This window comes from Borostomias antarcticus, assembly GCF_949987555.1.
Source record: "Borostomias antarcticus genome assembly, chromosome: 16".
In the NCBI taxonomy this organism is placed as follows: Eukaryota; Metazoa; Chordata; class Actinopteri; order Stomiiformes; family Stomiidae; genus Borostomias; species Borostomias antarcticus.
This window is the reverse complement of record NC_140249.1, coordinates 3753302-3772693: the sequence shown is the minus strand read 5'-3', so window position 1 is coordinate 3772693 and position 19392 is coordinate 3753302. Positions and strand designations below refer to the sequence as shown.

General features: G+C 45.8%; 1 protein-coding gene across 1 annotated transcript in view; it reads left to right on the top strand.

Annotated features, from left to right (window-relative positions):
* The first annotated feature begins 164 nt into the window (after positions 1-164).
* The window catches only part of myo6b (myosin VIb), an 85157-nt gene continuing 65929 nt past the window's right edge, over positions 165-19392 (top strand). Inside the window, exons 1-10 of the mRNA XM_084450695.1 lie at positions 165-493; positions 6266-6423; positions 13753-13822; positions 14026-14099; positions 14328-14457; positions 14570-14675; positions 14835-14890; positions 15015-15112; positions 15729-15893; positions 17019-17099. Of these exons, the coding sequence (XP_084306821.1) occupies positions 6304-6423; positions 13753-13822; positions 14026-14099; positions 14328-14457; positions 14570-14675; positions 14835-14890; positions 15015-15112; positions 15729-15893; positions 17019-17099 (900 nt within the window). The 5' untranslated portion in view covers positions 165-493; positions 6266-6303. The remainder of the gene's footprint in view (positions 494-6265; positions 6424-13752; positions 13823-14025; positions 14100-14327; positions 14458-14569; positions 14676-14834; positions 14891-15014; positions 15113-15728; positions 15894-17018; positions 17100-19392) is intronic.

Sequence of the window (19392 nt, the reverse complement as noted above, 5' to 3'; positions counted from 1 at the left end):
TGTGCATTAACACCGCTGATGGCTGAGCGGTGGGAATGAATCCCTTCACGAGCTTAGCTGTGCGGACCGTGTGACGTCACCCAGCTTTCCTGCTGCTGCCGGACTTCAGTCATTCAAGCCTCTCGCCCGGTCAAACACACCGGGGGAACACACCGGCACAAACACACCGGCACAAACACACCGGGCAAACACACCGGGGAACACACCGGGCAAACACACCGGGCAAACACACCGGGCAGACACACCGGTCAAACACACCGGGCCAACACACCGGGCCAACACACCGGCACACCGCGGAGCTGCTCCAAACCGGGACTATCCAGTCATTCAAGCCTCTCGCCCCGGGCAAACACACCGGGGAAACACACCGGGCAAACACACCGGCACACCGCGGAGCTGCTCCAAACCGGGACTATCCACTATCAAGGAAGACCTCTATGCGGGAGCTTGAGCCCGGTTCTGTTGGTAGCTGCTTGACCGTTTGAAGTATATTGTAAGTTTTTCCCTTTTTAGTTGTCACTCTCCTGCTTGCTCGCTCAACTTGGTACAGTCAGTGTTCTGTCTAAAGTTAGCTGCTGTTCTGGAGGATGGAGCCAGCGCAGTTGGCGTTGCCTGAAAATATTGTTTATTGTTTGTGTTTCTGTCACAGAAACATTTGGATGTCGCATTGTTCTGTTGTCCCGTTTTGAACATAACGTTAGTGTGAAATTGCATGCGGGATTACACGGAAGGAGGATTTGTGATCTATTGCTAGCCCGTTAATTCTGTTACACTGGCTACTATTGTGGCTTATTTATAAGGGCTGATATGTTATCCGTTAGCATGTGGTCGACCTGTGGAGTTTGTTCCCAGAGAATATACTGTAATCATGAAGAGCAATGCTGAGCAAACTCCACACTGGCACAGAAACGCTGTCTGTCTGGGCAGCACCAGTTCACCAGCAACTTTGCTCTAACTACAACGTCTTATACTTCTTCTAAAGTCCCATTGTGGGATATTCAGTGTAGGCTATTATTGCTAAGCCTGTCTATTCAGTGATAGACAGTATTGTAGAAGATTGGTAGAATAACTGATTGTCAAGCATCCTCTTCAACAGATCATACACAACATGTACGACTCTGATAGGGTCTGCCCCAATTCAATGGCCTATTTTCCTCTCGACATGAAACATAAACAACCAGTGTTTCTCCTCTTACAACAGTGGTCTGACCAGAGAGACCAGCGTGGTGTGGCCATGAAGTGTCCCAAAGAGACCACTTGTACCAGTGTTACTGTACTGTATTTAATTAATTAATTAAACCAGCAAATAAATATACTAGATACAAGATACAACTGAGATACAATTTCTTTGTCAAGGTTGGACCTGGTCAAGATAGGCAGCATGTTGTATTGGGACCATTGATGCTATACAGGGTGTGAACTGTGCTCCTCACCTCCTGTTGGGTTTCAGCAAATGTCCCAATGCATGTTCCATATCCTCTTCACCATAGACAGAGCAGGAAATGAGATTCAAGCCAGGCGGGGGATTTCTCTGTTTGTGTGTGTGTGTTCCAGGAAACAGTCTTTGACCTTTGAACCCAGGTCCTGTGTACAACGACTGTACTGGCGTTGGCCCATCCTGCCACAGCACACGTACGCACGGCTCTGCCCTCGATCCCGCGGCCTCGCGTCCTCCTCACCGACCGCATCGTTTGTTGTTTTGTGACGTCTAGATAGTCCTGGCAAAATATCTGACCTCCGTTTGCGGTGTTAGGAGCTTAGAGGATTTAACTGAGCGCAGAGTCAGAGCTGGCAAAGCCGTGCGGTTTGTGAGGTGATGATTTGTGCCATGATTCCTAGTATGGGATTTTTGCCAAATTCCAAGTATGTGTAAAACTACCTGGCCAATAAAACTGATTCTGATGAGGATATAGGCCAACTGCAGCCTATCAGGCTACAGAGAATGCCATCATGATGATATTCTACACACTATGCAAGAGAAATGTTGGCTCGCCGCTTTAGTAATTGCTCATACCGCTGCACACTACATTTCAGGTCAGACTGTTTTGAACTCAAGATGACCGCATGCTTTTGACATTCTAGTACCGTCTTCACATGCATGAGGACGTCGGACGGTCTTTGAGCAGCAGGGGCACACGTGGGATGTGACACTGCTGTAGTTATTTATCGGTGACGTTTCCTGTCCACTTCGTCATCCAACATGGCGGCGTTCAGACTGTGAGAAAGTCCAGCTGTTGGAAGCACTCTGGCAGACGGTAGACTGTCGCTCCTCCTCTCGTCAGCCTCGGCCTCTGAGTTTGGGGCGGGATGAAGATCACAGACAGAGAGAGGCAGAGAGAACCGTCATTCCTGCTCAGTGAAGACGGGACTGTCTCTCTTTCTCAGGAGCACAACATAGGAATGTGTGATCGTACGTAGGACAGCCTCTGGGCATTGACATGGTACCAGCCACACTTAGAGCTGTGCTGCCCCGGTCGCATAGTCTAGAATAGGACAATACGACATTAGTGAATTCACTTTTAATAATCCAGTATGCTGTTGGTTCTATTTAGAATAGTGCCACCTGTCACTGCAGTGGGCTTTAGCCTAAAGGCTTCTTTAGATAGAGGGTTGCTATTTGCCTGCGAGTAAAAGCTTCATCAGTGTAGCCTGGTGGACAGGATGTTCTTAGCACTGACCTCTGGTGACTGACTAGGGCTTATCTGTCTGTCAGCCAGAGATATGGGGAAGGACCATGGTGGCATCATTGCTTTCTCTGAATCACAGACAGACAGGGAGCTAGGCAGACAGACAAACAGACAGGGAGGGAGGCAGGCAGGTATACAGACAGACAAGCTAACAGACAAGCAGGAAGGCAGACCGACAAGCAGACAGAAGACAGACAGACAGGGAGGCAGGGATTCATGATATGAATAGTTACGAGTAGGCTTATAGTGCGGAGCCAGATGGAGGCCTGACATTTTCAAAGATGATCTGTGTGAATCATCTGAGACAGTCTCCAGGGCCGTGGTGCTGTTGCCCAAGCCCCTGCTGTGTCCTACCATCACCTGAGTCTCCAGGGCCGTGGTGCTGCCGTTTCAGCCCCGGTTGGTTTTCTAACTCAGCCTCCACACAGAGTTCACAGGTTACTGTATGTAGCCTACTCCCAGGCTAGCTCTGAACAAGGACCTCTATTGTACCGGCAGGATCATTGTCTGTTTATAGATGGGCCATAAAACTGTAAATGAAGGGTGCATGGTGCACGTCACAGCTCAAGGTGAACGTTTCATTCAGTCTCATTTCATGAACTGTTTATTTTTCAGAGTTTTAGGCCTGCTGGTTCAGAAAGGTAAAGCCCACTTGTTCACCGGCCGTCAAACAGTCACGTTCGCTTCGCGTTAAATGCTGCTCGGATCCACGTCACCCCGTAGCAGTAAGATCCTGGTTACGGATGATTACCTAATGGCTCACTCGACCCACCTGTGGGCTGAGTCTTATCAGTCAGACGTGCGATCACACCCTCTCTCCTCACATGTGCAGGGCAGAGCCCGGCTGACACAGCTGCCACCCCAGTCTCTGGTGAACACTTATCTGTTCCCTCCATAAAGGGAGGATGAGATAGCAGGCCTATCTATCTATCTCCCGCCATGTCGTTGAGCTGCCAGTGAAATAGCCCGATCATACGGTCGAGAGACAGGCCTGCTACCCGCCACCCACGTTTATTGCTTTTGCCGACGTTAGAGTGACATGCCGACATTCATTCACAGGCCTGCTAGATCTCTTATCTTCTATGTTACTGGGATACAGATGAATTAGCTGTGCCAATGCTCTACACATCATAAAAGAACTAGGCTAATTAGTGGTTCAAATCAGATTAGAGGGGAATACTTTGAACATGCAGAATGAGCACCGTGGTAGTTCTGTGTTTCTGTTCCCTCTGGGAAATGAGAGACTGAGAGATGATGATGATGATGATGATTAGGCTGTACTCCTACTGCCCTGTTACCTCACGTGTTGGTCTGTAGCCTAGCCTGGCCCCAGTTGATGCAAGGCATTCTGGGTTAAAAGTCTTTGGCTATTGGCTGAGTGCAAGGCGATGGGGGTATAGCTCGAGACCTAGACCCCAGGAAGTGAAGTGGCGGAGTAAAAATATCAGCTGGGGAAAGTGATCCTTCCTATTGGTCGAGGTTGTTGACACTTTACGCGATGAAGGATCAAAGCGTTCAGAAGGCTCGGACCGCTGACGTCCCGTCTACACGTTAAGTCCAGATGAATGATGTGCCGTCAGACTGTTGGGGGAGCATTCTGCTCAGGTAGACGCACACACAGTACTGAATGTTGGCCGTTCACCTTTAACCGGTTAGAGAGAGAGGCAAGTCATTCTTCTGAGCGGCGCTGCAGAGTGGGGACAGAACAGGGGTTTGGCATGGCGTGTCGTTTTCACCGCAGGGTTCACTCATTGTACATTTGTACACCATATCCAGAACTGTAGTTTCCACTTCATCATACAGTAGGCCTATTATTAATAAGATCACAGATATAGTGAGAAAACCCTGTAGGATTCCATTCTCACTAGCCTAACTGCTGAAGTCTAGATGCTGGACTACTACAACATTACATTCTCATTCATTACATTACATTACATTACAGTCATTTAGTAGACACTTTTATCCAAAGTGACTTACAATAATTTAATTTTACAAAGGTAGTCAGTGTACTACTACTCACAAGTGCATCTTTCTAAGCAAGTGAGCATAATTTAGTGATAAAGCCAAAGTGCAAGAGATGTCCAGATGCACATCTGGTGTGTTCCCAGCACATGTACAACTTCCTGGTTGTTGTTCGAGGTTCCCATGCCAACAGGACCTCGTGTGAAGGGGGCAGTTTCCTCCCTCTGCTGAAGCCTATTCCTGGAAAGCCATTGTTACTCCATAAACACTGTTAGCCACCCCACAGATGTTTTTAAACAGCTGATACACACACACACACACACACACACACACTGTAGCCTACTCACAGATACTAACCAGCTCTGACAGGGAGAGAGGTGTATGTAGAAGCAGGGCGGATAGTGAACTCGTTGGGTAGTGGCTACTCTTCAAATACTGTACTTGGTTAACCAGAGTGTAATCACTCAGTATTAGGATTACACTCTAACTGAGTCATCTAGGAATCACTTCCGGGCCTCAGTGCCTCGTTGTAAACAAAGTAAAGCAGTGGCAAACATCTTGCTGTCACTGTATGAGTAGGACCTTTAAAGGTACCCAACGAAACGTGAATCAAAACAATCCGTGAATTGTTTATTTTCGAAATGCCTCGATTATATGGTTCCTTGTAGTCTAATAAACATGTTGAATCACTTGAATGTCTTTCCTTCCTTGTAATTTCTTCACAAAATGATATTTAGCTAATGTTTTGAAAACAACAAAGATGTGTAAAACGTCACTATTATGTGCTCCGCGTATTGACGCAATGACGTAGTACGCGATTTCCGGGGACCACCTTCTCAAATTTGCTCTAGAGCGCATACTAGTGGTCAAAAACTACATTGGGTACCTTTAACACAGCTAATAGGCTATTTTCTCTGCTCTCATTGACATGGTAACATCAGCCTACCTGTTTGTTTTGAGTATGACCGAAAGGACACCCAGGACTGGCCTACAGCCGAGGTCACCTCCCCTCTGGTGACCTTTGGCTTGTGTCTGTGTTCTCAGCGTCCCCCCTCCAGAGAGTGTCCCCCACCCCGGTGACAGCTCCTGTGTGTCCCCCAGTGACCAACCCCCCCCCTCACAGGATCAGCCAGTCATGGCGTGAATAACAAGATGACTGAGAACACAGTGGAACATCGTAGTGTTTGGTTCCAGAGCACAGCACACACTGCTGAAGGCTGTTAATGATGATGTTAATGAATGATAATGATGTTAATGAGGGAAGGGTAGGCTACTATACAAATATATACATTCTGTATATTTATACATATTTTGTAGTGTATATATTTCAGACTTTTATATAGTAGAATGTATTCTTTACTCTGATCTATTGTACTACTGTACTGTACTTTTTCACTGCTGTAATGCCAAAATATAATATATAATAATAGATTATTCAAATTCATCTTATCTTACTCTTCAGTTAGCTCAAACCTCAGACAGCATGCTGTACAACAAGACACTGGTCGGTGTAGCTCCTAAGTGAGAAATCCCGCGTGTCACCGGGAAGCTTGTGTTGCGCTCCGGTTTGTGCTGGATGAGAACTGATCTGAGGCTGTGCTCTGGTCTCCCTGCAGCTCGGGAGGCTGTGTGGCGGCGTGCTGACAGGGGAGCCATGGAGGACGGGAAGCCAGTGTGGGCGCCGCACCCCACAGACGGGTTCCAGCTGGGCATGATCGTCGACATCGGAGCCGACACACTCACCATCGAACCGCTGAACCAGGGGAGGAGCAAGGTGGGACACGCACCTGCACAGACACACACACGCACGCACGCACACACTGATGGATGCACGCACGCACACACACACACAAACACACTCACCATCGAACCGCTGAACCAGGGGAGGAGCAAGGTGGGATACACACCTGCACAGACACACACACATACGCACGCACGCACTCACGGATGCACGCACACACACACACAAACACACTCGCCATCGAACCGCTGAACCAGAGCAAGAGCAAGCTGGGACACACACACACACACACACACTCTCAGGTACATATTCCCTAGAGTAGGGTTGTCTAAGTAGATGAATAACATAATAGAGTACAGTAATGCTGAGCTAACCTCTGTTGTCCCCAGTCCTATTTTTACTGTTTAATTACTGTACCAGCAGCCATCATGTAACAGCAGCTGAGGCTTGCACACTGCAGATCGCCGTTTTACCAGAGAACCTGGATCACAGCATGGAACAGGAGGCTAGGACTACATAGGGGAGGTTTAAATGGATAAGATAATATGAATAATCCCTGAGGGGCGTTAGAGCAGCAAGAAGGTACAGACTAGATCAGAGTAAAGAATATACATCAGAGTAAAGAATACATAGAAGAGTACAACATCAAATATAAAACGTACATAAAATCTGGTGTATTCAAAAATAGTGGTGGTTTAAATGGAGCAGAAGGCTAGGCCTACATGGTGGAGGATTGAATGGAGCAGAAGGCTAGGCCTACATAGTGGAGGATTGAATGGAGCAGAAGGCTAGGCCTACATGGTGGAGGTTTGAATGGAGCAGAAGGCTAGGCCTACATAGTGGAGGATTGAATGGAGCAGAAGGCTAGGCCTACATGGTGGAGGTTTGAATGGAGCAGAAGGCTAGGCCTACATAGTGGAGGATTGAATGGAGCAGAAGGCTAGGCCTACATAGTGGAGGATTGAATGGAGCAGAAGGCTAGGCCTACATGGTGGAGGTTTGAATGGAGCAGAAGGCGAGGCCTACATAGTTGAGGTTTGAATGGAGCAGAAGGCTAGGCCTACATAGTGGAGGATTGAATGGAGCAGAAGGCTAGGCCTACATAGTGGAGGATTGAATGGAGCAGAAGGCTAGGCCTACATGGTGGAGGATTGAATGGAGCAGAAGGCTAGGCCTACATGGTGGAGGTTTAAATGGATAATGTGTTTCTAAAGCGTGATGAAGACATTGAGTGGATGTAAAGTAGTGGTGTATCTCTGTCAGCGCGGGGCCGGCTTTGAAAAAATAATGAGCAGCAGCAGGTGTGTTGGTTGTGTTACCTGCAGCCAGGCATCATTACAGAGCGAAAAGCCACCTGTTGCCCTCCAGCAATTAGACCGCTCCCTGGTGCATTGGCTTTCACTGGAGCGGCAAAGCACTGGCGCCTAGTGCTGCTCAAAACATAGCTTTTTTGCTAAGTGAATAGGATATACCAGTATATTCATATTCATGAATTTCTGCCCCCGCACAACTGTATGTAGGACAAACTCTTGTCAGCCCTTTTTCAAACTTTAAAACATTAGGAGATGAACGCCAAACTGACCTAGGGCCAGCCATTGAGGCTACACTGGCATCACTGGGCCTCTCTCACTGGTCCTGCTGCAGTGTCCCTGTATGTGTCCTGTGGTCTCTCTAGAGAGCCAGGAGCCTCTCTCGCTCCGCCACTGTTCCTAACAGCCCTTTCTGTTGAGCCAACGTGGCGGGAACACAAAGCATATTCTGTTCCTGCTTACAGCCTGTGTGTTCCAGTGATGCGTGAGTGAGACACACACATGCACACACACACACACACGCACACACACCGGAGACTATGACTATGATTTTCCAGTCGGCTATCATCTCTCTCTCTCTCTCTCTCTCTCTCTCTCTCTCTCTCTCTCTCTCTCTCTCACACATGCACACGTGCACAAAAAAACACAACAGCTACTTTTTCGCCTACCAAGATCAAGGGTCGTTGCCATGAGACATCTTCCTTCCTTCCGGCCTGTGCCAGAGTGTGATTACGGTGTTGACCAGGGTGACCAGTACTGCTCCTCTCAGCCTGGCCGCTTTCCTCCACAGAAGCCCAGCAGGCCGAGGCCACCACAGGCTGCAGACTGTAGGAGGTGTGATGTGTATGTTGGGAGTGTCCGGCCACTATGTGGGTTCGCCCCACCAAAGGCTATTAGCCCCCGCCTTCCAGGGTGATATTTACCCATAAATGCCGGGGCAGAGGATTGACGGGCGCCAGGACTTGCCGTGCCCACTCGCTCACTCACCGGCGGGCCAGAACGCCACGTCACCCGACGACAGGCTCGACTGCAGTTCAGCCTGGGCCCATAAGAACGCGGGGTACCGTGGGAGGCCGTTGTAGCCCAAAGGCAAGTCAGGCCATTGTCGCGACCGGTTATTCCCACAAAACCAAATGCCACGCATGGACGGAGGCGTGGTCGATTCCATTCGATTGCTTGGCATGTTCGATATGTTATGATAGCTTATAATCGGTCATATGGTCCTGTAAATACTACTTTAAATATTTGTTAATGTGAATGCCTTTAATAGTTTATAGGGATGCGTGAATGAATGCCATTGAAATAGCCGACTGCCTTTAAAGCTCAATGAGCTCCTTCCCGGCCAATGCACCACTGTCAGTACACCGCCAGCACCACTGTCAGTATAACTGCCAGTATATCTGTCGGTGCAACCTCCAGTACAGCCAGTCAGGGGTGCTTGTGACTGGTTTCAGGACTATCTGACGTCAAGGTGTCAGTGTGTGAAATTGGGTAACAATTGGGTAACAATTTTTTTTTTTTTTAAATCCCAAAAATCAAAACATCTGTTGTATTTACAGGCAAAAATAGAATTAGGAAATAATTTGACTGTCCGGCCACCATGACACACATTGTACAGTCAATTTCGTTCTCATAAAAGGTTTCCATCCTTGCTTACTGCCCTTTTCGTTTAGTAAATTGATTGATGGATAACAAGTCTAATTTCAGTTTTTTATAAAATCATGCATATTATCTAAAGCATGGAGCGGGAACGGACAGCCACAGGAATAACAGGGTCGCAGAATTAACGTGGCGCGGCTTTGACATGGAAGCTAGGGAGGAGCTGCAGAGTCTTGTAGTGGGGCAGATCAGAACAAATGTGCATTTTGTGATAAAAGCATGACATTTGGTACACTTATAGACAAAGGCATTCCCCCCCAAAACTGGATAGTGAGCCATGAATCTTCAATTTTCAATATTTCCCCCCAAAAAATAATAATAAAAAAAAACTAGAAAGGATGCTCAGAGAGCACAGGGCTCCGCCCATTAAAGCATTTTGTTGGTGTAATCGAGTTGAAATGGTTAAACTCACTCCTCAGTATTAATAAAGCACACTTGCACCATTGAATAGTAAGCTTTTTGGTGGTGTAACTGACTGTGGTGTTTGAGAGGTGGTCATGTATGAACACAACTGAACATACTTGTGTACTTGTGTAATTTATTCAATCAGCCATTATAGACAATAACAGAAGAAGGTACAAAACTATATACAGAAATTAAGTCCATGTTCATTCCTCTGGGGGGTAAAAAGGACAGGCACTAGCCCAGTGTCCATGCCTCTGGGAGGGGCAGAAGGGCTCTAGCCCAGTGTCCATGTCTCTGGGAGGGGTAGGGCACTAGCCCAGTGTCCATGCCTCTGGGAGGGGTAGATGGGCACTAGCCTAGTGTCCATGTCTCTGGGATGGGTTCTAAATTGGTTTATGCTACACCCCTCCATCGAGTTTCGTGAAAATCATTCTGGTAGTTTTTGTGTAATCCTCAGATATTATTTTGTTTTACATGCATAGAAACATAAGATACTGTAATATTGGTTGCTTAAACCACAAATAAATAAAGTTGATATCTAGGATGATATCTAAAGCTGACTTGATTCAACATTGTAACACAGAGCCAACATTCTCTAAAGAAAAATCAACATCTTCTTCGCGGCTCGAACCCACGATAAAAATTAATGAGACTAACGCCTTAACCGCTCGGCCACCAGACAATACGTAAGCCTAGCAGAAGAAGTAAAGGCTAGAAAGCGTTCTAGGAGCACAGGTTTCCGCGCATAAATGTTTAAGTTGATAAAAAATGAATAGATAAGAAAACAGCATGGTTTCACTGTCCCTGTCTTTTTTCATATATCATGAGTGCATTAAGTATAAAATGTACTAGTATGCCAAGTATGGCAAATGTTGTTTTCTTTTAATTCATGTATCCTCCCAGTGATTCTGATCCGCACCAAAATGTAATGTGTTCTAACTTGGCCCATGCTCCACCCCTCCACCGAGTTTCATGAAAATGGCTATGGTAGTTTTTGTATAATCCTGCTATGTGACTGAACGAACAAAATAACGCACACGACCGAAAATAATCCCTCTGCCAGCGGTTGCTGGGCGGAGCCAAAAAACAGTTTCTCAGCCATCTTGGAACAGACCTCTTAGCTGTTGACACCCTAAAGAAAGATATGCACCACACTGTACAGTACATGTCCATGAGCAATTTCAGACCATTCAGAATTATGGTTTATTAGAAGAAATGTTTCATAGGTTTTTGCCAAATTTTCACATGCATACCTGGTACTACCACTACTACTACTGCACTGGCGCTTCACACACACACACACACACCCTTTGTTAGACACACTCCACCCACACACGCATACATACATACACACACACACACACACACACACACAAACACATCACGGCATCTCAGATCCTCTTTCTCCCCCTCCAAATTATTAATCGGGCTGACATGTCTGTCGCCTTGTTTCTTACACAGGCCACTTGTTCCTTTTTCCGTTTATTTCCATGAACTCACCCTCCCCACCAAAGCAGGAGGGAATATCAGACTCCCCACACCAGCAGGAGGGAATATCAGACTCCCCACACCAGCAGGAGGGAATATCAGACTCCCCACACCAGCAGGAGGGAATATCAGACTCCTTACACCAGCAGGAGGGAATAGCAGTGACTTATTGAGCTTTTTTTGTTGTTGCCCTTTTTCAAGATGTTTATAAATCATCTGGTTAAGATACAAATGGCAAACAGTAGGAGATAAATTACCCTGTTGGGAAAGGGAAATAGCTAAAACCATATAGATGTGGGGTCAGTGACAGATCTGCAGCACGGCTGTTAAATTAGGGGAGCTCTCATGAGGATGTTTACATATGGGGTTGTACCAACAGTGCTGTATGTTTATATATGGGGAAACAGGTGGTGTTGTGTGCTTATATGTGAGGTAACAGACGGTGTTCTGTGTTTATATGTGGGGTAACAGTGTTGTGTAGATATTGTCTAACAGATGGTGCTGTGTGTTTGTATATGGGGTAACAGACGGTGTTGTGTGCTTATATGTGGGGTAACAGACAGTGTTTTGTGTTTATATATGGGGTAACAGACGGTATTGTGTTTATATGTGGGGTAACAGACGGTGTTGTGTGTTTATATATGGGGTAACAGACAGATTTTTTACAGAGACATATAAACACACTGTAACAGTAGTCAAGCCTACTGAAGATAAATGCATGGACAAGTTTTTCCAAATCCTGACATAAATCCTTTAATCCCTTATATGTCCTTCAGGTTATAGTAGCAGTATTTTAGCATTACTGATTGAAGCTGAGCGCTGACTTTTAATTGTTCTTCATTGGCTCCAAAAACAATAACTTCAGTTTTATCTTTGTTTAGTTGAAGAAAGTTCTGGCACATCCAATCGTTGATCTCAGCACTTGTATGGGATTATAGTTCCCTGGTGATATGGTGATATAAATTTGTGTGTCGTCTGCATACTGTAGCTTTGGTAACATATGTTGTTGTTTTCCAAAATTTGAGCTAGTGGGAGCATGTAAATGTTGAACAGAAGAGGCCCCAGAATGGAGCCTTGGGGAACTCCACAGGTATTTTTTGTCCGCTCAGATTTTTAATTGCCTATAGACACAAAGTAGTCCCTGTCCTTTAAGTAGGATTCAAACCAGTCTAGAACTGTGCCAGAAATTCCCAGCCAGTTTTCCAGTGGGCCTAGTAATATGTTGTGGTCAACCGTGTAAAATGCAGCGCTGAGATCCAGTAATACTGAGACTGAAATTCTGCCATTGTCTGTGTTTAAATGGATGTCATAACAGACGGTGTTGTGTTTATATGAGGGGTAACAGATGGTGCTGTTTTTATACAGTATGTGGGGTAACATATGGTGTTGTGTTTACAGATGCATCTCAGAAAATTTGAATATTGTGGAAAGTTCATTTTCTGTAATTTAATGCAAAAAGTAAGACATTCATATATTATAGATTCATTACACATGTAGTGAAATATTTCAAGGCTGATTGCCTCCATGTTGATGCAGTAATTTTTGCAAAAGGAGCTTCCACCAAGTATTGAGTGTATAAATGAACATACTGAACATATTGTACAATCATAAAGATTAAAACAATAAAAGCTTGAAATATTTCACTTTGTGTAATGGATCTAGAATACATTAAAGTTTCACTGTTTGAATTAAATTATGGAAAATAATGAAAACTAGTAAAAAATATTTTTTCACAATATTCAAATTTTCTGAGATGCACCTGTATATGTGGGGTAACAGACGGTGTTGTGTTTATATGTGGGGTAACAGACGGTGTTGTTTTTATATGTGGGGTAACAGATGGTGTTGTGTGTTTATATGTGGAGTAACAGACGTGTTGTGTGTTTATATGTGGGGTAACAGATGGTGTTGTGTGTTTATATGTGGAGTAACAGACGGTGTTGTGTGTTTATATGTGGGGTAACAGACGGTGCTGTGTTTATACATGGGGTAACAGATGGTGCTGTGTGTTTATATATGGGGTAACAGATGGTGCTGTGTTTATACGTGGGGTAACAGATGGTGCTGTGTGTTTATATGTGGGGTACAGACTGTTGTGTGTTTATATGTGGGGTAACATGGTGTTGTGTTTATACTGTATGTGGGGTAACAGACAGTCTTGTATGTTTATATGTGGGGTAACATACCGTGTTGTGTCTTTATATATGGGGTAACAGACGGTGTTGTGTGTTTTTATATGGGGTAACAGATGGTATTGTGTGTTTATATGTGGGGTAACAGACGGTGTTGTGTGTTTTTATATGGGGTAACATATGGTATTGTGTGTTTATATGTGGGGTTACAGACGGTGTTGTGTCTTTATATATGGGGTAACAGACGGTGTTGTGTGTTTTTATATGGGGTAACAGATGGTGTTGTGTGTTTATATGTGGGGTAACAGACGGTGTTGTGTGTTTATATGTGGGGTAACAGATGATGTTGTGTGTTTCTTATGTTGCAGAGCTTCCTGGCCCCTATGAACCAAGTCTTCCCTGCTGAGGAAGATGTGAACAAACATATGGAGGATAACTGTGAGTTCATACAAACATAGACAGACAGACAGACAGACACAACACACACACACACACACACACACACACACACACACACACACACACACACACACACACACACACACACACAAACAGACAGACAGGTGCTCACTCACACTCACAGACATGCTCATCTACGTGTCATCTAAGTTCTCTCAAGCTCTTGGTTCCCTCCGTTCCAGGTTCCCTGATGTACCTGAATGAAGCCACACTTCTCAACAACGTCAGGGTGCGCTACAGTAAAGACAAGATCTACGTACGTCCCCCTTTTAATAATGGCCTAATGTGATTGGCTGAAAGCCTTGTCAATCTCTTGGCCTGCGCTAACGTGCCCATCACCGTTACGTACGAACTGTAGAGCCCGTTTGAGCAGTCTGTCGTCATGAGTACGAATGCTTTGCTGAAGCGATGCTCGACGCGACTGCGAACTACGAAATGATAAAGAAGTGTGATTTTTTAAAACTTGACTGTTTCTGTCATGCAGACCTACGTGGCTAACATCCTGATAGCGGTGAACCCCTACGCTGACATCCCCAAACTCTACGCCCCCGAGACCATCAAGTCGTACCAGGGGCGCTCGCTAGGCACGCAGCCCCCTCACGTCTACGCCATCGGTGACACATCACCTCATTCAGCAGACGCTTTTATCCAAAGTGACTTACAATAATTGCATTTAACGTAGGCATCAGTGTACTACTATGTTCTACAGTACGTTCTCTCCCCTAGCTGACAAGGCCTACAGGGACATGCGTGTGCTGAAGATGAGCCAGTCCATCATCGTGTCTGGAGAGTCCGGAGCCGGCAAGACGGAGAACACCAAGTTTGTCCTCAGGTCTGTTCCTGTCCAGGAAACGTTATTATAGCCTCATACTGACCATCCACAGGGGCTGTCAATGCAGAGATATTACACTTAGAGCCAAGTAACCTCATTTAACATCTGAAGATGAACTTCGCACCAGCTGTTGGCCTTCATGTGCGTCTCACTCCGTAGATATCTAACCACAACTTACGGGACGGGTCAAGACATTGATGAAAGAATTGTCGAAGGTATGATTTAACCCTTGACGTGACTAACTGTTTAACACGCTAATATTTGCCTATTCTTTCATTCACTGAGGCACCAGACTTCTCCGGTTTTGTTGAAAGTCAACTTTGTGATTCCAAATTCCAGCGAACCCCCTGCTGGAGGCCTTCGGAAACGCAAAGACCGTCAGGAACAACAACAGCAGTCGGTTTGGGAAGTTTGTGGAAATCCACTTCAATGAGAAGGTAACAGTCCCATACTCTGTCTCAGAAAACCAGTCGTTCAACACAATGGTCAACATGGGACACAATGGTCAACATGGGACGGCTTTAGCTCAGTAAGGTAGAGTGGGTCGAAGGACTGAATGAGCGGCCTTCATTGTAAAGCGCTCTGGATGAAAGCGCTGTATAAAAGCAGCCCATTTAGACAGCCAACAGACAGTGTTGTGTGTTTATATGTGGGGTAACAGATGGTGCTCTGTTTATATATGGTGTAACAGACGGTGTTGTGTATTTATATATGGGGTAACAGACGGTGTTGTGTGTTTATATATGGGGTAACAGATGGTGCTGTGTGTTTATATGTGTGGAAACAGACAGTGTTGTGTGTTTATACGTGGGGTAACAGACAGTGTTGTGTCTTTATATATGGGGTAACATACGTTGTTGTGTGTTTTTATATGGGGTAACATACGGTGTGTTTATACAGTATGTGGGGTAACAGACAGTGTTGTGTGTTTATATGTGGGGTAACAGACGGTGTTGTGTCTGTTCGGTGTTGTGTGATTATATTTAACCATTTTCGTTGCCGTTGTCGTCGTATTGTTTACCGGCTTGTCTCCTGCGCTTCTGCGCGTGTCAGAACGCGGTGGTGGGCGGCTTCGTGTCCCATTACCTGCTGGAGAAGTCCAGGATCGTCATGCAGAGCCAGGAGGAGAGGAACTACCACATCTTCTACCGCCTGTGTGCCGGCGCCTCCGAGGACCTCCGGCAGAGGCTGCACCTCGACTCCCCAGACAGCTTCAGGGTGAGCGGGGCAGCATGGAGCTATCGCACACGCACACACGCACACACACGCACACACACGCATACACACACAGACACGTACGCACGCACACACGCACGCGCACACACACGCATGCGTGCACGCACAGACACATATGTACACATGCACAGAAACATGCACCCACCCCCCCCCCCCACACACACACACACACACACTGTCCTCCATGCCTGATTGGGCCCATTTACAGAATCCGAGAGAGAGAGGAGGAGGGGAACTCTCATCCCCGTTCCCCTTAATGAAGGCACTCCGCTGCTCTCCCGACATTCTTTACCCATGATGCAAACTGTGTCAACTGACACTGAAAACCTTTAGAGGCTCCCGGCCTGAAACAGTAGGTCTGAGGCCTGTGAGGCGCTCCGGGCAAACACAGTCGGTCAGAGGCCTGTGAGGCTATTCCCCGTACGACCACTAGATGTCACGCAGCGACCGAGCTGCGTCGGCTGAGCTGTGTGAGTCTGCAGCTGCTCAGCATGTGTCGGGCGCATCTCAATCTACAGTGTAATCAGTGGGAAGTACGTTTCTGTGAAAATGTGATTTGTGGGCCCCGTTGTGTGAGTAATGACATTAGTGCTTGTGAGACCACAGCCGGCTCCCCCCTGAAATCATTTCACCTGCTGTCTGAAGTCGAAAGTTTCATTCAACCAAATGAAGCTGTTTAGGTTCTTTTCCACAGGGCGGTTCTAGCAGATCTCTATGGGGACACCCACAGCAGGGCCAATCAACCCGCACACAAACCCAGCCAAGTGTGAAACAACATCGCGATATGAGACCCTAGTTCATCTTCAACAATGGCATAAACAATACTAATGACCCCCCCCCCCCCAAACACACACACACACACACACACACGACATGACAAAGAACTCACAAACATTATGCGTAAGAAAGAACTGACTAACATTTTGGTGCAACATCCCCAGTTTAAAGATGCTGTATTCTTCATGTCATTATAGTGTGTGTGTGTGTGTGTGTGTGTGTGTGTGTGTGTGTGTGTGTGTGTGTGTGTGTGTGTGTGTGTGTGTGTGTGTGTGTGTGTGTGTGTGTGTGTGTGTGCATGTGTGCGTGTGTTCTTTGCCCTTCTTGTAGTATTTGAATCGAGGATGCACCAGGTACTTTGCCAGTAAGGACTCAGATAAACAGATCATGCAGAACCGCAAGAGTCCAGAGGTACTGTTCCTGCATCTTCCTCTGTCTGTCTGTCCCTCTCTCTCTCCCTCCCTCCCTCTGTCTGCCTCTCTCTCTCTCTCCTTCTCTCTCTCTCATTTCCTCCCTCTCTCGCTCTCTCTCTCCTTTCCCCTGGCTCTCTCCCCCCCCCCCCCTCTCTCTCTCTCTCTCTCTCTCTCTCCCCCCCCTGGCTTTCTCTTTCCCATCAATGTCCAGACTGAAAATGTATTTGGTGAATGAAAATGTATTTGGTGAATGAAAATGTATTTTGTGAAGGAAAATGTATTTGGTGAATGTCAAGTGAAACCAAGCTAATCCGTATAGTCCTTGCCTGATATTATATACACAGGAAGGAAAAGTATTGTCAGGCTAAACAACTAATCAACTATTTGAAAACAGTGATGTGCGGGGGTTGATCTTGAGAGTGGAAAATGTTTAAAAATCAATATGATAAGACATCAATCAGAATGTGTTGTCTCGCTAAAGCCGTCTTTTGATAAATGATGTAATTTCAACAAATTTGAGTTTTGAGGCTGACTCCTTTTAAAATGGGTAATTGATGTAACTTAGTTATTAAGACAGCCATTATTCTCCCTGAGTGTACAGTATGCTATAGATAGATGCGTGATGTTCTCCTCTCATAGTCAGTCAGAGCTAGGGAACAGCTCCTCTTGTTTACCCATGAGGCTTCGTATACAGTAACTGAATAACAAAAATGAACGTGTCAGTGTCGCTCTCTGTGGACCTTTCACAGTAATGAGGCAGAACTGTGCCTTGTTCAGTTTTCACAGGCTCCTTCCTTTACAGGAGTAGTTTGGTATTTAGCAATGTAAGCCCTGTTCTATTTATGATCACATCAACATTTTGACAGACTGTGCACTCTTGAGATGTTAGTGCTCATTGCTCATGTCACAGCTAAGTCACAGCTAAGTCACAGCTAAGTCACAGCTAAGTCACAGCTAACCATATAACCCAATCTCTATGGGCTCTCTCTATATATAAAATGCATGTCAAATTTACGTCACGTCTTTGACGTGAAAGAATGTAAATTTGGTGTCCCCAGGCCATAAAAAGATATATGTATAAATATAATATTAGATCACTCAACTCTTACCTTCTTTTGACCCAGAAATATTTGTGTTGGAAAGTTTTAAATTAAGGGAGCTATGCTATGCTCTACGCTACGATCGGCTTCCATCATATTCTAAGTCATCTTCTATATCCTCAACATCTGATAAATATTCAGCCATATTGCACACAATATTCCAGGCACCAACAAGCCGATCGTAGAGTAGAGAATGTGAGCCGTGAGTGTAGCCTACAGACGGAGAATAGCCGGTCTGCGCGCTGTGCGCATGCGTGCTGGAGCAAGTGGGGAAGCTATTTCGTTTCTAAAGACGTTTCTAAAGATCATATTACAGAGGCATGTGAAAACCACAACAAGCCATCGCTCTATGTAAGCACAACTAGCGATTCATAAAAACAGATTGTTGAAAACAACCGTTTCGCGGCAGAAAATAGATTTTTTAGAAGCTGCATTCTCAGTGCCCCGTCCGCCGCCATTACATGGATATACTTGGCTCCTGGATTTTAAATTTCTTCTACAGGCCTCCGAATTACACCAAAGTTATCTCGGTGAGTCACACGTCTTATAATATGCCGTAAATAAGGTCCAGGTTGTCAAAAGCGAACATTCTCCTTTAAATAAAAGATTGATTTTGGGATTCATGAATCGATTCTGAATCATTTGATTCAGAATCGATTCATGAATCGATTTTTTAAGCCCAGCCCTAGTGCACAGTTCAAGTCTTTACCTGAACTGTTCTATATGATCATGAACCTTATAACAGGGTTTAGGCTGCTAAATACCAAACCACTCTGTTAACCACAGCGAAGAGAGCTCAAAATGGCCGTGTCATGTCACTAATCCCAGCTGTGTGTCTTTCCCTGCGGCCCGGTGTCTGTGTAACGGCAGGATGACAAGGTTTGACCAGACTGAGTTCTTACCGTCGTGCAAACAGGATCTCTGCGTGCTGCTTCCTTCCTGTCTGTCTAGTGCATGGGGGGGCCGAGGGGCCGGGGGCCAACACAGGGCCACAGACCATGTTTCATTTCTCAGCTTTACCAACCGCAGAATGTCACTGTGTGGTGTGATGTCTCTCAGACATGAGATAACAGAAGTGAAGTTGAGATGATTCTGAGATCTTTCCAGCATAGATCATCCAGTGACATTCAAGGGCCTTCTTTGTGCTTTTGACCTAACCCAGCCCTCCCTACAACCAGGAATATGTATTCT